Genomic DNA, 22,350 nt, shown 5'->3' with positions numbered 1-22,350 from the left:
CTGCAAAGTTACTGAGCTGTGCTGAGCCAAAAGCTTCAATGTGATCACTGTGTACAACTACGGAACAGACAGCCTATAATGAGCAGCACGTTATAGCCAGTATGTGTGCTCTACACACATCTGGCAGTGGCACCCATGTCCCCTCTCTCTTATCTACCTGCTGTCCCTGCAAGGCTGCCTCCCATCCAACAGAGCGATCCATCTCAGCTCTGCTTCCAGGACCCCGCTGCCCGCTGAGAGGGGGCGTGTCGCTCCTGGCCCCGCCCCTTTTGCGATCCGAATCGATCATTTTGATGATTCGGATGATCAACTCATTTAATAGATTCGGATCAAAGATCCGAATCGTTCATGATCCGGACAACACTAGAGTAGAGTAGAGATGGGAAGTTCGGATCTTTTCAATGATCCGGATGATTCGAATCGGATCATCGAAAAGGATCATTTTACTATGGAAGCATTCGGGGGTGAAATGAATAGCAGGACAGGTCTTTCCCTGCTGTGGACAGGAGAAGGGGAGGGGGGGTGGACACACAGAGAAGGGGAGAAGATGGACAGAGGGCAGGGAGTGGACAGAGATGGGAGGAGGGACGAGCAGAGAGCAGAAATGTTTGCTTGCACACAATACCCACATGCTGCAATCATATGCTTTACATGTATTTCACCTACATGTTCATCTGTATACCTTGAATGGAAACGTCGCACAGTGAAAGAAAGCATTCCCTGAAGATATGTGCAGCTGTTTAGAGCAGTGCAGGAGGATCATATTGCGCTGCAATCACAGTGCCTGCAAAGTTACTGAGCTGTGCTGAGCTGAGCCAAAAGCTTCCAATGGGCTCTATTCTCAAAGAGCCAAATTTTCCGCAAAATGTTACCGCTATATTCCCGCCAGCGGTAAACTCCGCATTTTTTCCACATTCACTAATATTTTCCGCATGCGGGAAAAAAGATGCGGAAACAGGCATTATTCATGCGGGAATCATGCGGTAAAAAGGTCGCATGAAAAAGTGTTTAAAAAAAAAAAAGTTAAAGTCCACCAAGCACAGCCCTTAAGCCTCCACACTTCATTAAAGTCAATGGGATGCGGAATATATCACCTACTACTTGTAGGTGATAAAAATTCGGTAATTAACGAAGAAATGATGCGCCTGAACATCTTTGAGAATTGATCTTTTATTGCGGAAAATACAGACTTTTGCGGAAATTTTACCGCATGAATCCCGCACTTTTATCACACTTTTTCCGCATGCGGAAAAAACATGCGGAACATTTTGAGAATCCCAACTTGCCGGTATTTTGGGTGCAAACTTCCCGCATGTACTTTACCGCATGCGGTAAGTCTTTGAGAATAGAGCCCAATGTGTTCACTGCACACCTACGGAACAGACAGCCTATAATCAGCAGCACATTTCAGCCAGTATGTGTGCTCTACACATATCTGGCAGTGGCACCCATGTCCCCTCTCTCTTATCTACTTGTCCCTGGCTCCCCTCCAACAGAGCGAGCCAGTAGTGATGGGTCGTTCGCGAACGTTGCTGCGAACGACAAGAGCCGGTTCTGTTTTAAAAGAGCCGATGCCTCAGCCGCCCCACACAGCTCTGATTTGCTATGTAATAAAGGGCGCTGAGGCATGCTGGGAGATGTAGTCCTCCTCGTGCAGCTTGTAGGAGTGTATGGGGCAGAGCAGTAGCAGGAGGGATTGCCCCAGTCAGAGAAGCAGTCTGGAGTTGTCATGGAGACAGGGATGGGGCTTTTACTCTGATTCTGAGTGGTGTCTAGTGATGTTTAATGAAGAGCCGATTCAGAGCCGTAAGAGCCGGCTCTTTAATGGGAGCCTATTCAGAAGAGCCGATTCTCCGAGAAGAGCCAGAATTCCCATCACTAATCTCTGCTCTGCTTCCAGGACCCCGCTGCCCGCTGAGAGGGGGCGTGTCGCTCCTGGCCCCTTCCCTTTTGCGATCGGAATCACTCATTTGGATGATTCGACTCACAAAAGAGATTCGGATCACAGATCCGAATCGTTCATGATCCGGACAACACTAGAGTATAGACGAATGGGCAAGGAGGAAGGCGGGGCAGCGGCGAGGCTGAATAAGCGAGAAGGAAGGCGGGGCAGCGGGAGGGGCTAGGATGAATGGTGAAGAAACGAATGGGCAAGGAGAAAGGCGGGGCAGCCGGAGAGGCGAGGCTGAATAAGCGAGAAGGAAGGCGGGGCAGCGGGAGGGGCTAGGATGAATGGTAAAGAGACGAATGGGTGAGGAGGAAGGCGGGGCAGCGGCTGAATGATAAGGATAGAGGAGGAGCGCCCTGATCTCTCCGCAGTCTCCATCTTGTCAGGGAAGGGCACGCAGCTCTCCTCTCTCTGCACTCCTCAGCTCTTCTCCCGCCTTTTCCTCACACGCGAGTCCCGTGCCCAGCCATGGCCGCCGTCGCCCAGAGCACTGACGAGAAGATGGACGTCCTCGCCGGAGAGGAGCCCGAGAACGAGGAGGGGATGGAGGAAGAGGACGACGAGAACGAAGAGGAGGACGCCGGGGAGGAAGAAGAGGAGGACGAGGAGGAGTTCACCGTGCAGATCGGGGCCACGTACTCCTGCAAGCGGACGGACGGCTCGTTCCGTGAGTATCTCTCCGCGCTGTGTATGATATGGGGGGAGGGGGGGTTATATTCTCAGTGTGGTGGGAGTGTGACGTCACCGGCTGGCTGCAGAGCCCGCGTGCTGAGCGCTCTGTGATAAGATGGCGGCCGCAGCACGTGCTCCTCCTCCCCCCTCGTCTCTCTCCGTGTCCGCAGGCCGCATTGTTCTAGGCTGTGGGCGGGGCTCACTAGCACAGGCCGTGTGCAAAGCTGCACGTGTAATGAAACTCCATGGGAATTCGCAGCTTTTGTTTGCGGATTGTATTTGCATCCTGCAGCGTAAATTCGAACACTGCATGCAAATGCTCATTGACTTTTATTTCGCTGAGGAGCCAGGCATCGCGGTCAGTGTTGGCACTCGTTACAGTGTATGCTTGGTGAAATATTAAGGGCCCGTTTCCACTTGTGCAGTGTTAGTCGTGGAAAATGTGAAAATGAATTCACACGTGGGCGTTTTCGCATTATGTTTGTAGCTGAATTTAACCATGTCAGTACCTGTGTGCTTTTAACATTGACTTTATTTGAAAATGCTGCAAATTCGTGGTAAATTCTGCATGAGAATTTCCTAATACATTCTGTGAATCGCACATTGCAAGGCAGTGTGTGAATTCTGATGGCTCTGTCGTGCAGATTCTTCCTGCACATGATTTCTGACAAGTGGAAACAGGCCCATCCACTTGTATTGGTTATGTGAATCTGCATGCAGATTCGACAAGTGGAAACAGGCCATAAAACAGAAGAAAATTTGCAATAATTAAGATTTAAGTGAACATTTGTGGCTACCCACAATGCTCCACTACTGTATATGCAAATTATCCCTTTTCGCTCTTGTAAGCAAGGCAAGCACCCAGAACCACTGGTGTATAGCAAGCCTATAGCTTTACATATTACACAGCCACACCAATCCCACATGTATACAGCCTGTTTCTGGCTTTTTGCCATCAGTACACACAGCAGGGATTGATATGGCTGTATGGAATAGGAATTGGACCAGTACAACAGAGTAACTAAGCAGCTCAGGGTGACCCAAACTACTAGGAATGTATAGGGTCTCTCTTATCCCCATATACATTCCGAGTGGTTTTGGTCACCCTGGGCTGCTTGGTTATTTTGTTGTACTGTCCAAGCCCTATCCCATACAGCCATATCAATCCCTGCCATATACTGATGAGGGCCAAAAGCCCGAAACTGGATGTGTAATATTTAAAGGTGTAGGCTTGCTATACACCAGCGGTTCTGGATGCTTACCTTGCTTACAAGGGTGAAAATGGATAATTTGCATATTCAGTAGTGGTGCATTGTGGGTAACTACCAATGTTCACCTATAGCTGAAATATTGCATATTTCCTTTTGTTTTAAGAAGGCAAATTTCACCAAGCATTGCTTATTAGGAGGGCTTTTTGGTCTTTTATCCCCCCATACATTCCTAGTGGTTTGGGTCACCCTGAGCTGCTTGGTTACTCTGTTAAAACAAGAGGCTGGGGGGAGGGGGTTGAGGACTACTGCTCATACATGCCTTGAGCCTCCCTCCATTTGCACAAAGGAGTTTTTCTCTATCATTTCAGCTCATTTTTCATTATAGTTTTTATATTTTTGTGACTTGTTTGTAAGTGTATATCATTTGGTTACTCACTTCTGGGGTTGTGGAGTTAAAACCACTGTCTCCGGGTACCCAAAATTGCTCCGACTCCACAGCCCTGGTGCACACATGTGGACATGTTTAGATCAATCCTTTTATAAAGGCTTAACCATAGCCTCCACCCTCTGCTGCTAATTCATCCATGCAGTCAATTTATAATAGTTCAAAGGAACTTAATATAATACAGCCATGCTACCTTTTTTTTTTTTGGCAGTTTACTGAAGGTGGAGTTTTTCCAAATCCTTCGTGGCCTACTAGGAGCTTATTTTACCCCCCCCCCCCCCCCTTATTGGCAGTATAGGCACTGGCTTCTGTATATTCCTGAGTGTCCTTTACACACTCCTGTTGTGATAAGGAATACTCCAATAGCTCATGGTGACGCAGAACCACCAGGAGGGTTTAAAGGAGCCAAAAAGCCCTCTATTAAGCAATGCTAAATGTAATTCTTTCTTAAAACAGACAGCATATATGCAATAGTTAAGTTGTCAGTGAGCTTCTGTTTTCTGGGATGCATCACTTCTGAATATGTAAATCTCTATACACCTGGAAGCAGTGCTGTCCATTCAGAGCCGCTGGTGTATAGCGAGTGAGCCATTCGCTATACAGCAGGGGTTCTGGATGCACATTTCTTGCATTTAAAGTGTACCTGGAATGAAAGGTTCTATACTTACCTGGAGCTTACTTGAGGCTGCTTGGTCCCTCTGACTTTCTGGGTCACTCCTGTCCCCTGCTGGACGGCATGTTAGTCTGGATGAGTTGTGCATGCCTGGAGGTTTTCTGCGCAGCGTGTGACTCGGCCAGGCTACTGGCCCGTCCAGCGGGGGACAGGAGCAACCTGGGGAGATGGCAACAGACTGATCGGCCTAATGGGGGCTTAAGGAACCCACGGGTGAATATGGAAACTGACTTCTTTCGTGTCAGGTTCGTTATAAGGCCATAAAAAGATGATTTTATATTCAGGAGTGGAGCATTGTGGTTTCCCACAGTTGTTCACTTACAGCTGACTTATTGCAAATACCTTCAGGTTTAAAAAGCAACATAGCATGTACTATTATGATAAATTATCCAAGTCTCTGCTGCAGATGTGAGAGTGCCTTGCTCTTCTAATACTCAGCATAAAGCCCCAGGGACAGCAGGAGAGGCACCTCAGGGAGCTACGTGTTCAAATGATCTTTAATAGACCAGATAGAGATCAGTCTCTTGTTCCAATCGGGAGAAAGTCTGCCAGTGTTTGGCAAGATTCATTTTAGGAACAGTTCAGTGGGGAACCGAGGAGGGACTAGGCACACGTTCATTACTTGGCTTAGATTTACAGTGAATGCAGGGCATCTGTTGCTGTACACTTTTTTTTTAACCTAATGTAATTGCAATGGATCGACTGAAACTTTGGCAGGAAGTATTGTGCTGAGGCAGCGCATTCGCTATAAACCTAGCCTTAGCGGTTGACGTGGCGTATCTTAAGATGTCCTGGAGCAGCTGTGTAACAGATGGTTAACCTTACGTGTACACATTAGAGAATCCTTAGTTGAGACAGCTTCTTGGCTGAGGTATCTCTGTTGTGTATATGAGGGCAATAGCATTGTTTTTTTAACAGTCTGGAAAAATGCATGATTTTAGCTTTATTGGCCTCAGCTGGAAAGGCTAATTCTATGGAACCTTCCCTCTACCCCTTCCTGGGTCTGTCTTCAGTTGGCCATCAGCTGTGAACAGCCACTCCACAGCCCACACACTCAGGTGGGACTTCATTGCTCATGCCAAGCACTGCTGTCTAGTGCCCGGCTGGTGCAGGGGGGCAGCTGACAGGCATTAAATTCATGGCTTTCAGCCTTCCCTATGAAAGTGTGATCCGGTGGGTTTTTCAGTTTGGTACCAAATGTGATCCTGATTTACACTATTAAAATGAATGCTGGCGGGACCTGTTACATTTTGGGTATACAGTAGTTGGTCTTTGTATAAGCATTTAGAAAGCGTTCATATGAATCCTCACCGTGTTAATCATTTTTGTTTTACAGATGATGCCGAAATTATGAAAACCAGGATGAATAAACAGGCTGGAAGAGAGGAGTTTTACGTTCATTACGTTGGCTGTAAGTAACAGACCAAGGAGGTGCTTCATTCTAATCTGTTTTCTCAGGTCCTGATGAGGATGTTGTATCTGCCCAAGATTCTTACCTTCTTATGCTTTCTAAATGTTCTGCGCCAGGTCAACTTCTAGGACACATCTGATGTGCTTTTGATGCCATCTATTGTAATCTCAGAGGCCAATTTATAAAGATTACAGTTTATTTGGCTGCTAAATTTACTTTTCTGTAGTAAGTACACTGGCTGTGGTGGCTAATGTCAAAAGGAGCAGAAATTGTCAAAACCTTGCTGATTGGAAAAATAAAGCATAAAAGAAACTGAAGAAAACTATGCCACCTTGTGGAATTTACATGTCATAGGTGGTCTAGGCTTTCAAAAATAGACCTGGCAATCTTTATGAATTGGCATCATGGATGTTCGGTTTACCTTTTCTGGTTCATGTCCAAACTTACTAGCTAAATAAGAGCAAGGTAGTTAGATTTCGTGACCTGGCAAACCCCTCTGGGTGTAAGATTCTGGGTTTACTCAGGCTTCAATAACAAAATGAGCCAACTATTGTATCAAGTTTGCACACAGGCAGTTCAGTTATACTGAATAGATGTGCACAGAAAGGCATTCCAGCCGCTTTCCATGCAAACGGCAAAATGTGGATTGCAATCATTTTATAGCTTGTTCAGTGGGGCTGGGACAGCAAGTGTCCCGCCTTTCCTTTTGCTGGTCCACATGTTTGGAAGGACATGTCTTTGTCCTTTCCTAAATATGGTCAGTCATGAAACCTGGCCGGATGAACAACTTGTTTATGTGATGTCACTGATATCTCTATTGTTGAGACTTTTTTCATACTGGTATGGTGATGTCTGCTGTAGCCACATAACTGCACCTTCAGCAGGGACTGTTGTCTCCTGCAGTTGAGTGGTGCATGATTTACCTTCCAATTTGGCTCAAATGGACTCATAGCCATTCAAATTGAGCAGTATCTCAAAAATGAATTTGAATATCTAGCAGAGCAACTAGTGACATCAAAAGGCGTAGAATGACGGGATAGGGTAGAACAGATGGGCTACTCTCCCTGCTCATAAAACTTATTTGTAAATGAGACCATGCCTCCTGGTTCAATTTGCAAATGTGTTTTTTCAGGACTTTTTCAGATTATACCCAGCAATGCCTAGGTAAAGACTGTTTATCACTTGTCTGCAGAGCCCATTTAGGCGAATAACTGCTGTACTGCGCACACGCCTATATGATGCCTAGGTCACACTTGTAAGAGTTGAGCCAGTCTACTATGCGCTTTGAATCCTATGGGAGAAAAGCTCTTTACAAATGTTATTGTATTGTATACTACCTCTAATCAATACAACTCTTGCTCTCTAAGCAGTGGCGATCATTTTTTTGCATACAGATGACCTTTGAGTGCAAGTCCAAAAAATGGGATGAACGCATTAAAGCAGGCTTTTCCGCTCAGCACTTTACAGGAAGGGTTTGCCATTGGTAAGCTGGTACCAACACCTTGCCTATTGAGCTTATGCCCAGAAAACTGTGTATGAGATCGTGGACATACTGTGAATGAGGGCAGTAATTGGCTGATAAGATGGCAAAAATGTGGCATCACTGGGTCAATCAAAATAACCTAATGGAAGTTTAGCTGAAAGCTCTACTGACCTGAATGTGAAGTGTCAAGACTACGTGATAAATGCAGTCTTAATACATCATAGTTGCTGGCGCTGAAAGGTCTGCTTTAATGACATTTTTAAATCACATGTTAATAATTTTAAGAAGTTTAGGCTGTGTAAACTTGCCTATTACCAACCTTGACTCATTTTTATGTGGTCCATATTAAACATCGATGACTTGCCCAGACCTTAAACACTTTATTTCTTGAACACTTTATTGCCAAATTGATTGTCTTGGGTTTTCATACTTGCGTCAAAAATGCGTCCAGTCTTGGCTTACAGTGGCGTTCCTTTTAAAGGAGCTATTTTATTTAACTTTGTCAGTCTTCTCTCCTCTAGTGTCCCAGGACTCTGTGGTAAGTACAGGCTCTGGTCAGACCCGGCCGCCTCTCCCGCCTCAATCTGTTTCATTATGAGAATACCTATTGTGAGCTCGCTTTTTCCGCAGTGAACCGTCGCCAAAACGAGTGGGTGGACAAGACCCGGCTGGTGCTTCCCAAGCCAGAGAAGGAAGAGGTGACCAATGGCGTGGACCAAGAAAATGCGGAAGATGAAAAGGCCGAGGAAGGCGAGCCTGAAGCGAAGGTAACACGAGGCGTAAATCCTGTGCCCAATTCCGCCAAGCTCTCGCCGTGCTGACGGAAGCCTTTCACGCTGGCGTCTTAGTGCTGTCCCTCCCGCGTAGCAGCCAGTTGGAGAACTGGGTCATGTTTGTTTTGTTTTCCCTTTTCACTGTTTTTATTTTGCCAGAAATTACGATGGAGGCGCCAGTTGCCTTTTTTCACTTCTGGCTCATTCCAAAACTTGCCTTGGGCCACCATGGGTCCTCTGGTTTGGTTCTGCAAGACATCGTTAAAGCATGAGCCCTGGGATCTAGCGATCCTAGAAAAGATAACTTACCACATGTGATGGTACAATGCTCTTTTTGTTTTTTACTTTTTGGGACATTTGTAAAACTGAAGCAGATGCCTAGGCATAAAAAACTTCCTGTTTAGGGTATACACCCACAGGAAGGAACACTGTCCAGCCTTCATATTTACAAGGCATGTAACCATATTTGAGGTTGTCCATGAACTCAGTTGAGGGCAGAAAGCTTTGAAATACAGATTTGCCTTTCCCTTTGGATAATTTCAGTTACTGAACATTTCCTACTGCTTTGCAGTGAGCTTTTTTTTTTTTTTTGTTATGCTCAGCTTTTATAGATGTCCCAATTTTTGTTTTGACTGTGTTGCCACCCAGGCATTAGCTATGGTTTGTGGTAAGCCTCTTCTGGCCCAATGTACAATGCGCCTTGTGTACAGCATTGAGATTTTTGTGCGATTGCTAGAGAAATTGGTTGTGCTAAGTAGAACAATGTGTTCTTGCTAAAATAAAGACCATGTCGTGTGTTGGTGTTTTATATACTGCACGGTTCAATTTCTAAAAGTCTAGCAGTGCTTGGGTGCTGATGGAAGATTTTTCTTTCTGGCAGATGTTGACCTAGTTGCGTTGTACTGAGTGCCTTTTTCACAGCACTGAATTTGGTGCAGAGAATAGGCATACTAGTGAACTTTTTACGGACTTTCCCTATGGGGAAGTTGGCACTGCTTAGTAATGTACTATCGTACAGCACCCAGAAAGTAATCGCTGGTTTTCATGCCGACAATCTGTGTGTTGTGAAGATGAAACGCTATCTTCTGTAAATCTTGTCTGTGCATTGCCATGCAATGACCTGCCATGGCTAAGCGCCGGCAGGTTGTCAGGCTGGGTGGGGACAAATATAGGTGGATTCAGTAGCCAATAGAAGAGGTTGACTGTCACTTTCAGTAACCTTGGCTACTGGACTCTTGGGGTTTATCTATTTTTTTTTTAGGGGCCTATTTATAAAACTGTATAAAAGATGCAAAATTTCCCATCTTGCGCCACAACCGTGCTGCGACCTAATTTGTAATGTTGGTGTGTGGCACATCTGTAGTGCCACATTGCACTGCCTTTTAAGGAGTTGGTTGTTTCAGGCAGCCTGCCGAGAAGCTTTCTCTTGATGCAACAAAATCTCCTCCAACTCGCAGGACTGTCGTCAAGTGACTACAGCTAGAATTATAGACACTGTTTACAGTGAGGTTGGGCTATTTCGCCTTCCCTCCTATTGGCCAGCCAGCATCACATGATTTTCATAAACTAGACTGGCCAATAAAACACGACTGCAACGGCTCACTTTTGCACATAGTTGTGTTTTCGACAGAAATTGTTCCTCTTGCAATTCGGGTGATGTGCCAAGCATCATTTTATCATAGTTTCATAAATAAGCCCCTTAAGGTACGCACACAAGCACAATGACTGTTGCCTGTCTGGATCAGTCAGTGATCATTTTGGTGACCTTTTGGGGCTGACCTTTGTACAGACATGCCACTAGGCTACAGCCTAGCTACGTGTTCTGTTGCCAAGGAGGGGCTGCAACCTGGCACACAATTGAGCTTCTTCTGCCAGGCAGAGTTAGGATTTGGGGACGAGGCGTTTAGTCAAGATAATTTGATACACTGGAGCCACTGTACACACACTAGACCTAGCAGAGACGTCACTAGCCAGCCACCTCTGCCTAGCTTAGTGTAGCGTGTACAAGACTGCGCTTCTCCAGTGGGCATTGTGTAAATGTTGAGTTCGGCACTGATCCCTGAAGAGTAATGGAAAATGCTCAGACTTTGTAGACAACCTTGATAAACCTGCTATTTTTATGAATTGTCTGTAAAGTTAACACTGAACGCACAAGATTTATTTTCAAATACTGGTTAAGATTCATGAGTGTAATAGAATATAAAAACTAGTTAATTGCACACAACACAGCTTTATCTAGCTTATACTCTAATTGTGCTGTTTAGTATTTCTTCCTTAGTGCTTTGGAGAAGTAAACGAGTCACTTGCAGTCTCCCATAATCCTGTGCCCTTGATTGTAGGTCTAGTTAACCCCTCCAGGTGTTTACCCATTCGACAGGCTGCTCTGTGTACATTGGTATATTTAGATTTGCATGTAACATATTTACTGTACATGTGAATTTATTTTTTTTTGTCTTCAGATTTAAACTATTTTTTTACTTTGTTTTTCCTCATCTAAGCATAACATTGCCAAACTTTTGTCCTTACGAGGACTAAACACTAGATTAAAGCAGATATTGGTCTTCATTGAGCACAAAAGTCTTCCCCGTCTGCCATATAAATGTAATATTCTGCTCTGGCTTTTTTACACCAGTCTGAGGGATAGCTAGTCCACCACATGAGCTGCTAGTCTGCCCAGTGCAGGCGCACACATTTTGTCCCATTTAACAGCTTGAATTGGGAAGTAGATGTCTCCTCTTTGAGGCGGCGTCACACTTTCAATAGCAGAGGTTACTGCAATGATGGTGTGACTTATCCACTGCCCTCCAGATGCTTCCTGGGCAGGCACACACAGCCCTGGAAATGTGTCGCCATAGGGTGAATTAAGGCTATAGTGGCGCTCAGCCAGTAATTTAGGCGCTGTAGACTGATGGTGCCCAAATTACGATAACTGTGTAGTTTGGACTCCAGTCATTAACTGGAAGCTGAGTTACGTCTTTCCCCAGTCAATGGCAGCCGTGTGAGAGAATGGTAATTAATACTGCCAGGATATTTTTTTCCTCTGCAGCAGCAGGGTTAGGCATTTTTTGGCTTTATCCTGTGGCCAAATTTCCTGGCACTTTAATGCATCAGTGCCAGTATCTCGCAAAGATACTGCTGTTACATTTTTTTATTTTTTTTTTAAGTCCTGTGATTGTTTTTCTGTTTTGGGCCCATGCTGTTTGTCCTGGGTACCTGAAACCAGCCATATCTTCCCCCAGTCCTATGAGCTGTATTGCCTTTTGGAGAATTGCTTTTCTGTTTTTCCTTAATTTTTAAAGATAAAGTAAAGCTATTTTTTCCTGAGGAGCTACAGTTGAGCAGTGTTCATTTAAGGAATTTCAATTCCACTCTTGGATCACAGCTTCAAATATACAACCAATTTACCTTAGATGGCATTTTAAAGTGACACTGAACACAAAACTGAATAGGCTCATTACTGCGATCTCACAAATGAAGTGTTACCAGTTTTGTATCACATGCAAGTGCCCATCTATGTGAAGGGCTGCAGATTGTCCTAAGGAATAAACATGTGCAAAGCTTCTCCTCAACTTGACCAACTCATTTGTATAACTACTGAGGCTTCTGCTTTTACACCAAGCCCTCTTTCTTGCACTGCTGGCTTCATGGAATAATACATCTCCTGCATTAGACGTAAGATGCTAGGATTGAACCTTCATTTCTACACTTGCCATGTTTTCTGGAATGTAGCTAGTGACCGTTGTTGTTTGTGCTCAGAGTTACTTTAATGTGTACAGATTAATGTGCTTCAGTTATTTCACAGCGTTACTTGTGTATAATAAAAAAAAAAAAAAAAAAAAAGCTTGCCGAGATATTTTGTGATCGTTGTACAAGTCCTTAAGAAATCCTGTTGGTGTGCAAAACGTATAGAAGGCAGTAGTTTTGTGCTTTTGTAAGAAGCATCCAATTGGTCAGTTTTTGAAAATCCTTACAGACTGTTTTATATGTTGGTTTCTTTTTAGGGAAAATCCTTGGCAATGGACCATTTGTGGTGCTTAACCAAAATTTATTTCTAGCCTATGTCTCACAGGACGGCTTTCTAATGTTAATACACTTTGACTTTCTTCCTTTTCATCTAAAGTGATTTTTTTCCTCCATAGTGTTTGCTTTCGAGGATATGATGGCAAATGCTGACCTCCAGACAGCGTTCCCAAGTTCCACTACATCCTCTCACGGTCATTTCTTTCCTTCTAGAAACCGAAGGTAGAAGTCACCGAAGCACCAGCTAACAGCGCTGCCGTGGGGTCTGGGGACTTTGCTGAGGAGCTGACATGCCTGCTGTGCAAAGAGCTGTTCAAGGATCCCGTCATGGTGGAATGTGGCCACAACTTCTGCCGCAGCTGCATCGACAAGGCCTGGATCGGTCAGGATTCCTTCACCTGTCCTGACTGTAAGGAAGTCATAACCGAGAAGAGACACACCACTAACCGGGCTCTGGCTAACCTGGTGAAGAAGACCGTTGGTGCTACTCCAGTCTCGACTCCAGTGAAGCCTGTAGAAAAGGAGAGGGCCCGACCCCTGGAGAACTGCCCCGAGCACGATGAGCGCCTGAAGCTCTACTGCAAGGATGATGGGACCCTGAGCTGTGTGATCTGTCGGGACTCCCTGAAACATGCCTGCCACAACTTCCTGCCCATCCTGGATGCAGTGGGGGTGTACAGAGTAAGTTTAGATTGCACCACATCTTCCGAAAAATCGTAGTTACACCACATCTTCCATATAAGCTTAGAATAGAAACCAGTGTCAAATATATTATAGTTCATTCCTATAGAACAGGAATGTTTAGCAATTTTGAAGGGAAGCTAAAATCAAGTAAAAGTCCCTTGCCCTCGTTCTGCTCTGTTCTATTTAACCACTGCCCCTCCGGAAGCTGGCCAACTGTGTCAGTCCTGGGCTACTCATGCGCTTCTGTTACTGGGAGTGTTTGGTGCAGTAGCAATTTTTAAAAATTTTGCAAGTGCAGAAGGCTCTTGCTACTGAATGAAACGACACCGAGGGACCAGGAGGACTTCAATAGGCTGGAAGAAGTCCAAGTAAGTTACTCTGGCCACCTTAATTTCACCCATACATGAGCCAAAATGTATAAAAAGACAGTTCCATGCCTCAGAACAGTTACAGCCACGGTACAATAAGGAAGGGGACTGCCTTTGTAAGCTTATGATAGTGTTACTGCTGCTCCAGGAGGTTGTTTGTGGTATCTTATTGATCTTTTAAGCTTTGTTCCCTCAGACTGAGCTGTCTGCCATAGTATCTCCTCTGGAAGAAGCCCTGAAGGTCACCGAGCAGTTAAACAACCAGCAGAATGAGAAGATTGACCAGCACAAGGTAAGTAAAACTCCTTGTTGACTTTCACACCATTTGGTCTCGGAGGTCTGTGTGTCTGCAGACTATCCTCAGTCCAGACCATTTCTGTCAGGTCACTCCCACTTCTTTCTCCTGCAGGCCAATGTGAAGGAATTCAAGCAGCACATTGTGTCGGAATTTGAGAAACTGCACAGCTTCCTCAAGGAGCGGGAGGACAAACTGCTGGAGCAGCTCGAGGAACAGGGCGAGAGCCTGCTCAAGGAAATGAACTCCAACCTGGTTAAGATGCAGGAGAATAAAGACAACATCCAGCAGACCATTGCTGTTGCCAATGACAGAATGAATGACACTGACTCCATTTCCTTCCTTACTGTAAGTGTTGCTAGATAAAGCTGTCTGCAGTTTACATTTAAGGTGTCTTGGGTTTGTCATCTGACTTGTTTTTTTCATTTTAATTTATGCAGGACATCAAGGCCTTCATTGAGAAGTGAGTACTTTTTTTTTTTTTTTTTTTTTCCATTTACATTTACTTGTGGGCAGTTGCATGTGGTCCGGTATTAGTCATGGAGGGAATCTGAAGACGTAACCACAAGTTGTTTAGGACGGTGATACCTTTAATGACTGTACAAGATTTTTCTGCAAGGTTTCGAAGCTTAGTTTCTTCTTCATGTTTGTTTCTGAACTGGTTCAGAACCATACAAAGTAGTGTCACATATAAGCTGGAGTATGTGACACTTTGGTTCTGAACCAGTTCTGTATCATGTTGGTAGAAGAAACTTTGTTTAGAAAGCTTGCAGAGATATCTTGTACAGTTAACCACTTAACGACCGCCTAACGCCCATAGGCGTCGGCGGGTCGTTAGTGGTATAGCATGGAAACGGCCGCTCGATCCGCTTCCCATGCTAGTTCACGGAGACTGTCTCCGTGAACAACGTGCGAGCCGCCAATCGCGGCTCGCACGCCTAATGTAAACATCCGGGGAAGAAATCCCCGCTGTTTACATCACACGGCGCTGCTGCGCAGCAGCGCCGTGACGTAGATCGGCGATCCCCGGCCTCTGATTTGCCGGGGATCGCCGGCATCTGATAGGCAGAAGCCTGTCCTATCCGGCGCAGGACAGAACTCCGTCCTGCGCCACTCGCAGGGGGAGGGAGGGAGGGCGGAAAGAGCCCCCCCCGGAAAGTGCAGGCAGCCGGCGGCGATAAGACATCCCCCTAGTGGGGGAAAAAAAGGGGGGGGGGGGAGTCTGATCGCCCTGGCTATTTACTGATCGGTGCTGCGGGCTGGAGAGTCCACGCAGCACCGATCAGAAGAAAACCCCGTGGTCCTTAAGTGGTTAAGGTGGCCATACATCTAGCGATTTGGCTGAAGAATTGACTATTCGATAGAATAGTGTTACAGAATTTCCCATCGATGAAGTGTGCTTTCATATCGAATCGGCCAGCTTAGTCAATCGAGCAGGATGCACGATACCAGTCGCTTGCACAGGAATCTGCTACTTTTCACATTTCATTCGTTCAACTCAGAATCAATTTTTGCATAGACGCAACTTTGGTCAGATTGAAGGTGAATTGCATAGGATATCGTTTGTAGTGTGTGGGTCACTATACTGAAGTCGGTCGCTTTATTGATTGAATCAGAATGGCTAGATGTATGGCTACATGATATAGACATGTGTATGTACAGTGCCAAGCACAAAACTATGCTTTGTTCCCTTTTTTTTCTCTGCCTGAAAGCGTTAAATATCAGGTATGCACGTGGTTCAGTCCTGACTCAGACAGGAAGTTACTACAGTGTGACCCTCACTGATAAGAAATTCCAACTATAAAACACTTCCCTAGGAAAAAAATTGCTTCTGAGAGCAGAAAAGAGATAAAAAGATCAATAGGTTATAGATTTTAGCTCTGGTATACTTCAATGAATGTGTCATTGAGATAAAACAGTTAAAACCTAAGGTAGATTTAAACATAAAATAAAACCGTGGAATATCTTAAAGGAGTACTATCGATTAAAAAAACTTTTTTTTTAATACTCTATATTAGTGTACACATTACCACTAGTGCTAGGGGCACTTTATTTATTCACCCAGGTGTCTCTGTCGCTATCACTGCTTAAAAATTCATTTCTCACACAGCTTAGTAGTTTGGGTCACCCTGAGCTGCTTGGTTACCCTGTCACACAGCTCACAAATATATTTCACTGTGTCACTCACAGCATGCAGCAGACATGAGGAGAAATAGGCTGATCTGAGGTGGTAACAGGTAACTAAATGAGCTGGAATATTGCTGGAATATAACTAACTATTGTGTTTACACTCAGACTGCCTGGCTGTCTGCTTGAGGTGATACACTCCAGGCTGCATCCACTTTACAAGCTGCTGAGGGGCAGATCACTGTCTACAATTAGCATTATTAGTATCTTTATCAGTCAAGAGAAGCAAAGATAATAAACACACATTGCTAGAATCTTTAACCCCTTACCACCATATCAACAAGATTCTTTCAGCAAGGTGATAATTAAACAAACTGAGGAGTTGATAGCAACTCCCCTGTGCAGACATGGTCTAGCCCTCTGGGAGCAGTCAGTATTAGATGCATTTTGTATCCAACACTGACGCCAAATCTGACGGAGGATTTTACAGCTGAGAGGAACAGCTGTGTGAGGAATAAAATTGCTCCTAGTACTTGCCCTAATGTGTGCTACAACATACAGCATTTAAAAATAAATGCATACATCGATAGTATTCCTTTAAGTCATGTTTAGAAGGAAGATGGATACAGGTAGTCCCCGACTTACGAACACATTTTCAAATTGCACTTGTAGGTTTTGAGAATCTATTTTAAAAAATGACTTTTAAACTTGTGTAAGCAGGGGCAGAGGTGACAGAGGGGGACACTGGAGGTACAGTGGACAGAAATGGCAGTGTAGCACAGTGGTCCGACTTAAGTCTAGATTCAGGCTAAGAACGAACATACAGTCCCTATCTCGTTCGTTAACCAAGGACTACCTGTTCAATCGGCTTTTTCATTCGTTTATTTTTGCCTCTGGTGGTGTTTAAAGGTGTCACCTAAACAACTTTGGTCTTTGTCTCATTGTGTCTAAACCTCAGGTGGTGTTCAGCCCTATAATTTTCTGTTTTTGCCAGATGCCAAGAGCAGCAGAAGGAGGCCATGTCCTCTGGCAATACCCTTCTCTCCAAGGATCTCTGCCAGGGAACGTTCAAGGGACCAATTCAGTACTCGGTGTGGAGGCAGATGAAATCCTTTGTTTCTCCATGTAAGTACTGGATTGCATTTACAAAGGGTCTTGTACACTGAGAATGCATAAAGTGAAATGCTGATCCAATTTTTAAAATAGCCAGGGCTTTACTCTTTCCAATCCCTCCCCCAGGTAGTTTTGGGTGATTCCTTAGTGCTGAGCGGCGGGACTATATTAAGGTCTCTACAGGTATTTGGGGGGCAGCTCGATCCTGGACAGTGTGCAGTGTGGTTCTTAAGTGGAAACAAACTAATTTACGTAGCCCAACACTGCCAAACTACGTCTGGAAATGGTGAGCCTAAATCGGCCCAGGTAGAGATTTTATGTGGAGCTAAGTGCAGCCAGTGATCCGTGCCAGGCTTTGATCAAAAGTGATTAAATGCGGCAAAAGCTCCCTCAGCGGCAGCCATGCTTTCCTGTGTCAGACATTAATACTGAACTGAAAATAAAGTCCTTGTCCTAGAACCCACTAGAGCATTTTTTTTTGAGTGTTTAGGGAGCACTTTCAATCACTAGTTCCCTAAACGCTCTGCCAATGTAAGTGGATGGGACCGATTCTACTAAAGCGATTGTGATATAAGGAAATTACAATTGCAGGACATGCAGCATTTTGGGAGCTTTTCCATTCTAATGAAGATATCGCTCTCTATCACAAATCACTAGCGATAGTGATTGTGCTTTCTAGTAGGTTCCAGGCCTTAATGTTTGCAGCTGAGTGATGAATGGGCAAAGGAACTCCCTCAGTGTACACAGTGTAATCCTTTAGCAGCCAATTTAGAAGCTTGCAAGTGCTCCAGGCCAATTTATTTTAGCACTTTTTTTTTCTTCCAGTTAATAGGACTGTAAGGTGTATTTGGCGGCAGTGTGAGACAAGAACTTCTGCTTTGTTTCTGTATTTTATGCTACAGTAGTAGAAAGATCAAAGCATTCCAAGAATTTGCAGCACAGCGAGTTCTACCAATAAGTTAAAAGCAGTGCACTTATCTCAAATGAAATATCTATTGAAGCTGCTAATGGGATAAGGCCCAACTAAACCCAAAATTGAAAACTATAAAGGATTTCCTTTAGGAACAAAACTTTTTAAATTAATGCAACATGTGTACCTGCACTTATCCGTACAATTTTTGACCTGTCCTACATCTCCCAGTCTTGCTACTGCTCACTGCCTACTTCTGGCGACCACAAAGTCCACAACCCCCTATGTAAAGACTTGCTTTCTGCTTGTATGTAGAGAAATGTTGCCTGGCAGGTTTCCTACTATCATTGTCACGTGGTCACACCTGGTTGACCCGTCCACAAGCTGAAGCCACAGAGAAGGCAAGCTGTTGTGGCCAACTCATTATTTGTTGCTATATTCACTGTCCCGTATTCTGACTGTTTCTAATATTGGTGTGAAATTGCCCTGTTAGCCTATGGGTTTAGTTGGGTTTTAAGATTGTCTCCAGGCTCAGATCTAGTTATATATGCCAAATGTTGCCTAGTTTTGTGTGAAATGAGCCTTCTGCAGTAAACTCTTGTTTGGGATTCTGCTCATATCACCAGAAGCCTCTTATGGATTGAAGTAACTTATAATGCATTTTACTCTGGGACAAATGCACATTTTTAATGTATGTAATACATTGTATCTCTTACAAAGGGCTAAAAATGGTCAATAGTTCATAGATATTGGCTCTGGCATACGTCAATGAATGTCATTAAGCAAAAACAATAAAACAAACTTTTAGAATTGTGATAGTAGCCCTTTGATAGAACATTTAAACTGTTTCATTTTTTTTTTTAAAAGTTGTTCCATTAAAGGAAATATCAGGCAAAAAAAAAAAAATTACTCGAGGCTTCCTCCAGCCCCTGGAGGCTTGTGTCCCTCTCTGCAACTCCTCTGGGTCGCCTGGGGTCCCCTCCGTAGCATCTGCTGAAGTCTGTGGCTACTGCATGAGCCGTGCTGCTCACGTTCACGCCCCTGTAGGCAGGAGCATTCTGTGCAAGCGCAGTACTGTGCTGAACACTCCCGTTCATCGACCTTCACAGTAGACACCGGCAGCTGCCGGAGGGGACCCTAGGCAAGCTGTGGTGAGGGACACAAGCTTCCAGGGGTTGGAAGAAGTACCAGTTCAGTGTTTTGTTTGCTTATTTCTCTATGTAACCTGAACATGTAGTTTCACATGCTCATGTTTATAGTGTGCAATTCAACCACTTGTTGTTCAGACAGCATTTGTCCTCTGAAACATCTAAAGCTTTGGGTGTACATATTTGTCTTTGCTACTGAAGAGTATGGCAATTGTGCTTACAAAATAAACTGCAAATAATTGGGAAACAACCCAAAGTAGAGGTTTAGTTTGTCCAGGAAAAAGTTGGGTGTCAGAAGTTGTAAGAAGTATTGATTAAATGGGGCCATAATTAGAATGTCAGAACATAAGGTGATATTCTAGTGGTGAAGTATGGGGTCATTTCCAATGAATTTGCCTTACGCTCCCCCAATGAGATTATTTTGGAAATTTGCTTCTCCCCTGTGGCATTTACTATTTTATTATTTTTGGGTTTCTACAGATCTGACCCCAATGTTGCTGGACCCAATCACTGCTCACCCCAATCTTGTCCTGTCCGATGGTCTGACTAGCGTTAAGTATGGTGACACCAAGCTTCCATTGCCTGATAATCCTAAACGGTTCAGCCAGTGCATCCTGGTCCTGGGATCTGAAGGCTTTGAGTCTGGCCGCCACTACTGGGAGGTGGATGTGGGAGACAAGACAGCCTGGGATGTCGGTATGGCTAGCGAATCAAGCAACCGCAAGGGTAAGATCAAGCTGAATCCCAAGAACGGCTACTGGGCCATCTGGCTGAGAAATGGCAACGCTTACAAGGCTTTGGAGTCCCCCTCTAAGACCCTGACCCTCACCTCCAAGCCAAAGAAGATTGGAGTCTATGTGGATTACGAAGGAGGCCAGATATCCTTCTACAACGCTGATGACATGACCGCCATCTACACGTTTAATGCCACCTTCACTGAGAAGTTGTACCCCTACCTGTCTCCATTCCTGCACGAGTCCGGCCGCAATGCCGAACCTCTGCGCCTTCTTCACGATTAATATGGAATAGAAAACAAATTTTTTTTGTTGTCCATATTGGCTGTAATTTTTCTGTTTCAATTTTTTTATGAAAATTAAAATTTGCTCCACTGTGATGTGTTGACATGGTAAATGCGCTTTGTGTTCTGTGAATTTCAAATTTCTGTTCAGGTTCGTTCTGTAATAAAGTACTAAGTTTCAATTACACTGTGGTACGCCTCATTTTTTTTTTCCCCCATTTTAAAGCAAAAGGAATTGTCCTAGTCCAAGCAAATAAGCAATGTAATGAATCTGGTTGGTTGGGAGTAATGGCAGCACAACCTAAGACCAGGCTGCATTTGACTACCAACAGAGGTGTGCAAAGCCCCCTAGAGGCAAAACACACCTTGTATCCAAAACAGATCCTCAATTAATGTTGGTGCTTCTGTTTTGAATGCAAAATGTGTATCCTGGATATAATTAGGCTCTGCGCACCTATGCATACATTACCCAGCCTGGATCCAGCGGTCGCACAGCCTCCCCGCACAACTTCAGTCTCTCTATAGGGAGGTTCGGATTTGTGCATGTCGATGTCATGTGCGATCCTCCCCATAGAGGCCGGAGCTGTGCGTGGAGGCTGCGCCGATCGCTGGATCCAGGCTGGGTAATGTTTAAATGGGGGATTGGGGGTTGCCAGACACTTGTAATAGGTAGCCTAGTGCTAGCTAAACGTTTTACACCCATTTGATCGCATTAATAAACTTGGACACAAACTGGCAAAACCTCCTGAGCGGTGTAACCTATATACTAGCTGTATACAGGGGGAATCTGACTCTCTATAGTAGCTTTATGCAGGGTTGATGTTGCTATAGACGGGCAATCAGGCTACATATACGAACAATTTAAATGGGGGGGGGGGGGGGGGATCTGGCTATATATTTAGTATAGACAAGGGGCAACTATTCCAGGCTACCTATACTGGGGGTCAACTATACCTGGCATTACCTGCCGTGGCTTAGCACGCCACACCCACTCCTTTCTATTTTTTATTTGAGGGGGGGGGGGTTCTCTTAATACCCAGCACCTGGTGTCTAATGCCCTAGGTAATACCTCTCCTCATAGCTATACTGGATACACTTATACCTGTCTTAGCAATGCTAGGGACACTTATACCAGTCTTCGCTATATTGAGGACACGTAATACCGGTCTTAGCTAAAGTCTTATGGTGTGTACACACATGAAAGATACCAGACCAATTTTACCCCGTTCCATGTAGTATGAGAGCCACACCTACAGTCTATTCTATTGTGCTGAACTCCCCATCAGATAAAAATCTTTGCAAGATGCTGCACACACAGATGTTGTATTGACACAAAAGATCAGTATCTGCAAAAGATCCATCCCTGCAAAATGCATTCATAGTCTGATATCTGCAGATCCTCATACACGACTTGTTTAACAGACTTCATCTGCATATCTGAAGATCCATCCTGGTGGATCTGATCTGCAGATGACTGTCAAACGGTGTGTATAAGGATCTGCAGATATCAGACTGAATTTTGCAGGAATGGATCTTTTGCAGATAATCTTTTGAATGTGTAGAGCATCCTGCAAAGATTTCTATTTGAGTTCAGCACATTAGAATACTGTAGATTACGGCTCTCAAACTACATGGAATGGGGTAAAATTGGTCTGATATCTTTTCTTTCAAGTGTGTATGTAGCATTAATCACAGAAATGTATTTATTTACCGTGTGGTAGAGGTAGGTCTAATGTGAGGTAAAATACATGCAAACGCACCTTATTTCACTTCACAATGCAAGAGTTATTTTACCACTAAATACCGCATATTTTTATTCAAAAATTACCACATAAATTACCTCAAATTACGTGAGGTAAAACTTTACTTAAACTACCAGAATTCAAAAGTAATTTATCCTCATGAGGTAAATCAAATTCCATGGGGTAATTGTCAAACGCTACCAGAATTGAGCCCAATGTTCAACAAACAGGGATGATCTCAGATCCTTGCTATGAGTCAAGGCACGCTGGAGAAGCTGTAGGCAAGGCTTGTTTAGTTTATAGGGAACT

General features: G+C 44.4%; 1 protein-coding gene across 1 annotated transcript; it reads left to right on the top strand.

The window, feature by feature from the left end:
* Window positions 1-2,248: 2,248 nt before the first annotated feature.
* LOC137524271 (nuclear factor 7, brain-like) lies at window positions 2,249-20,484 on the top strand. The gene is made up of 9 exons (XM_068243945.1): window positions 2,249-2,615; window positions 6,286-6,360; window positions 8,474-8,610; window positions 12,850-13,317; window positions 13,885-13,980; window positions 14,098-14,331; window positions 14,424-14,446; window positions 17,105-17,235; window positions 19,762-20,484. Exons 1-9 carry the CDS (start codon window positions 2,417-2,419, stop codon window positions 20,298-20,300), a joined length of 1,902 nt encoding a protein of 633 aa, XP_068100046.1. The 5' UTR covers window positions 2,249-2,416; the 3' UTR covers window positions 20,301-20,484.
* The last annotated feature ends 1,866 nt before the right edge of the window (window positions 20,485-22,350 follow it).

Source organism: Hyperolius riggenbachi, chromosome 7, assembly GCF_040937935.1.
Source record: "Hyperolius riggenbachi isolate aHypRig1 chromosome 7, aHypRig1.pri, whole genome shotgun sequence".
NCBI classification, from domain to species: Eukaryota; Metazoa; Chordata; class Amphibia; order Anura; family Hyperoliidae; genus Hyperolius; species Hyperolius riggenbachi.
The sequence above is the reverse complement of the archived record's forward strand: the minus strand, read 5'-3'. Positions and strand labels throughout refer to the sequence as shown.

Excerpts from the sequence above, each read along its gene's own strand:
- LOC137524271 (XM_068243945.1), top strand. The coding sequence starts at position 2,417 with ATGGCCGCCGTCGCCCAGAGCACTGACGAGAAGATGGACGTCCTCGCC. Across the intron at positions 8,611-12,849 it reads AAGGCGAGCCTGAAGCGAAG|AAACCGAAGGTAGAAGTCAC; the intron begins GTAACACGAGGC and ends CTTTCCTTCTAG. Across the intron at positions 17,236-19,761 it reads GAAATCCTTTGTTTCTCCAT|ATCTGACCCCAATGTTGCTG; the intron begins GTAAGTACTGGA and ends GGGTTTCTACAG.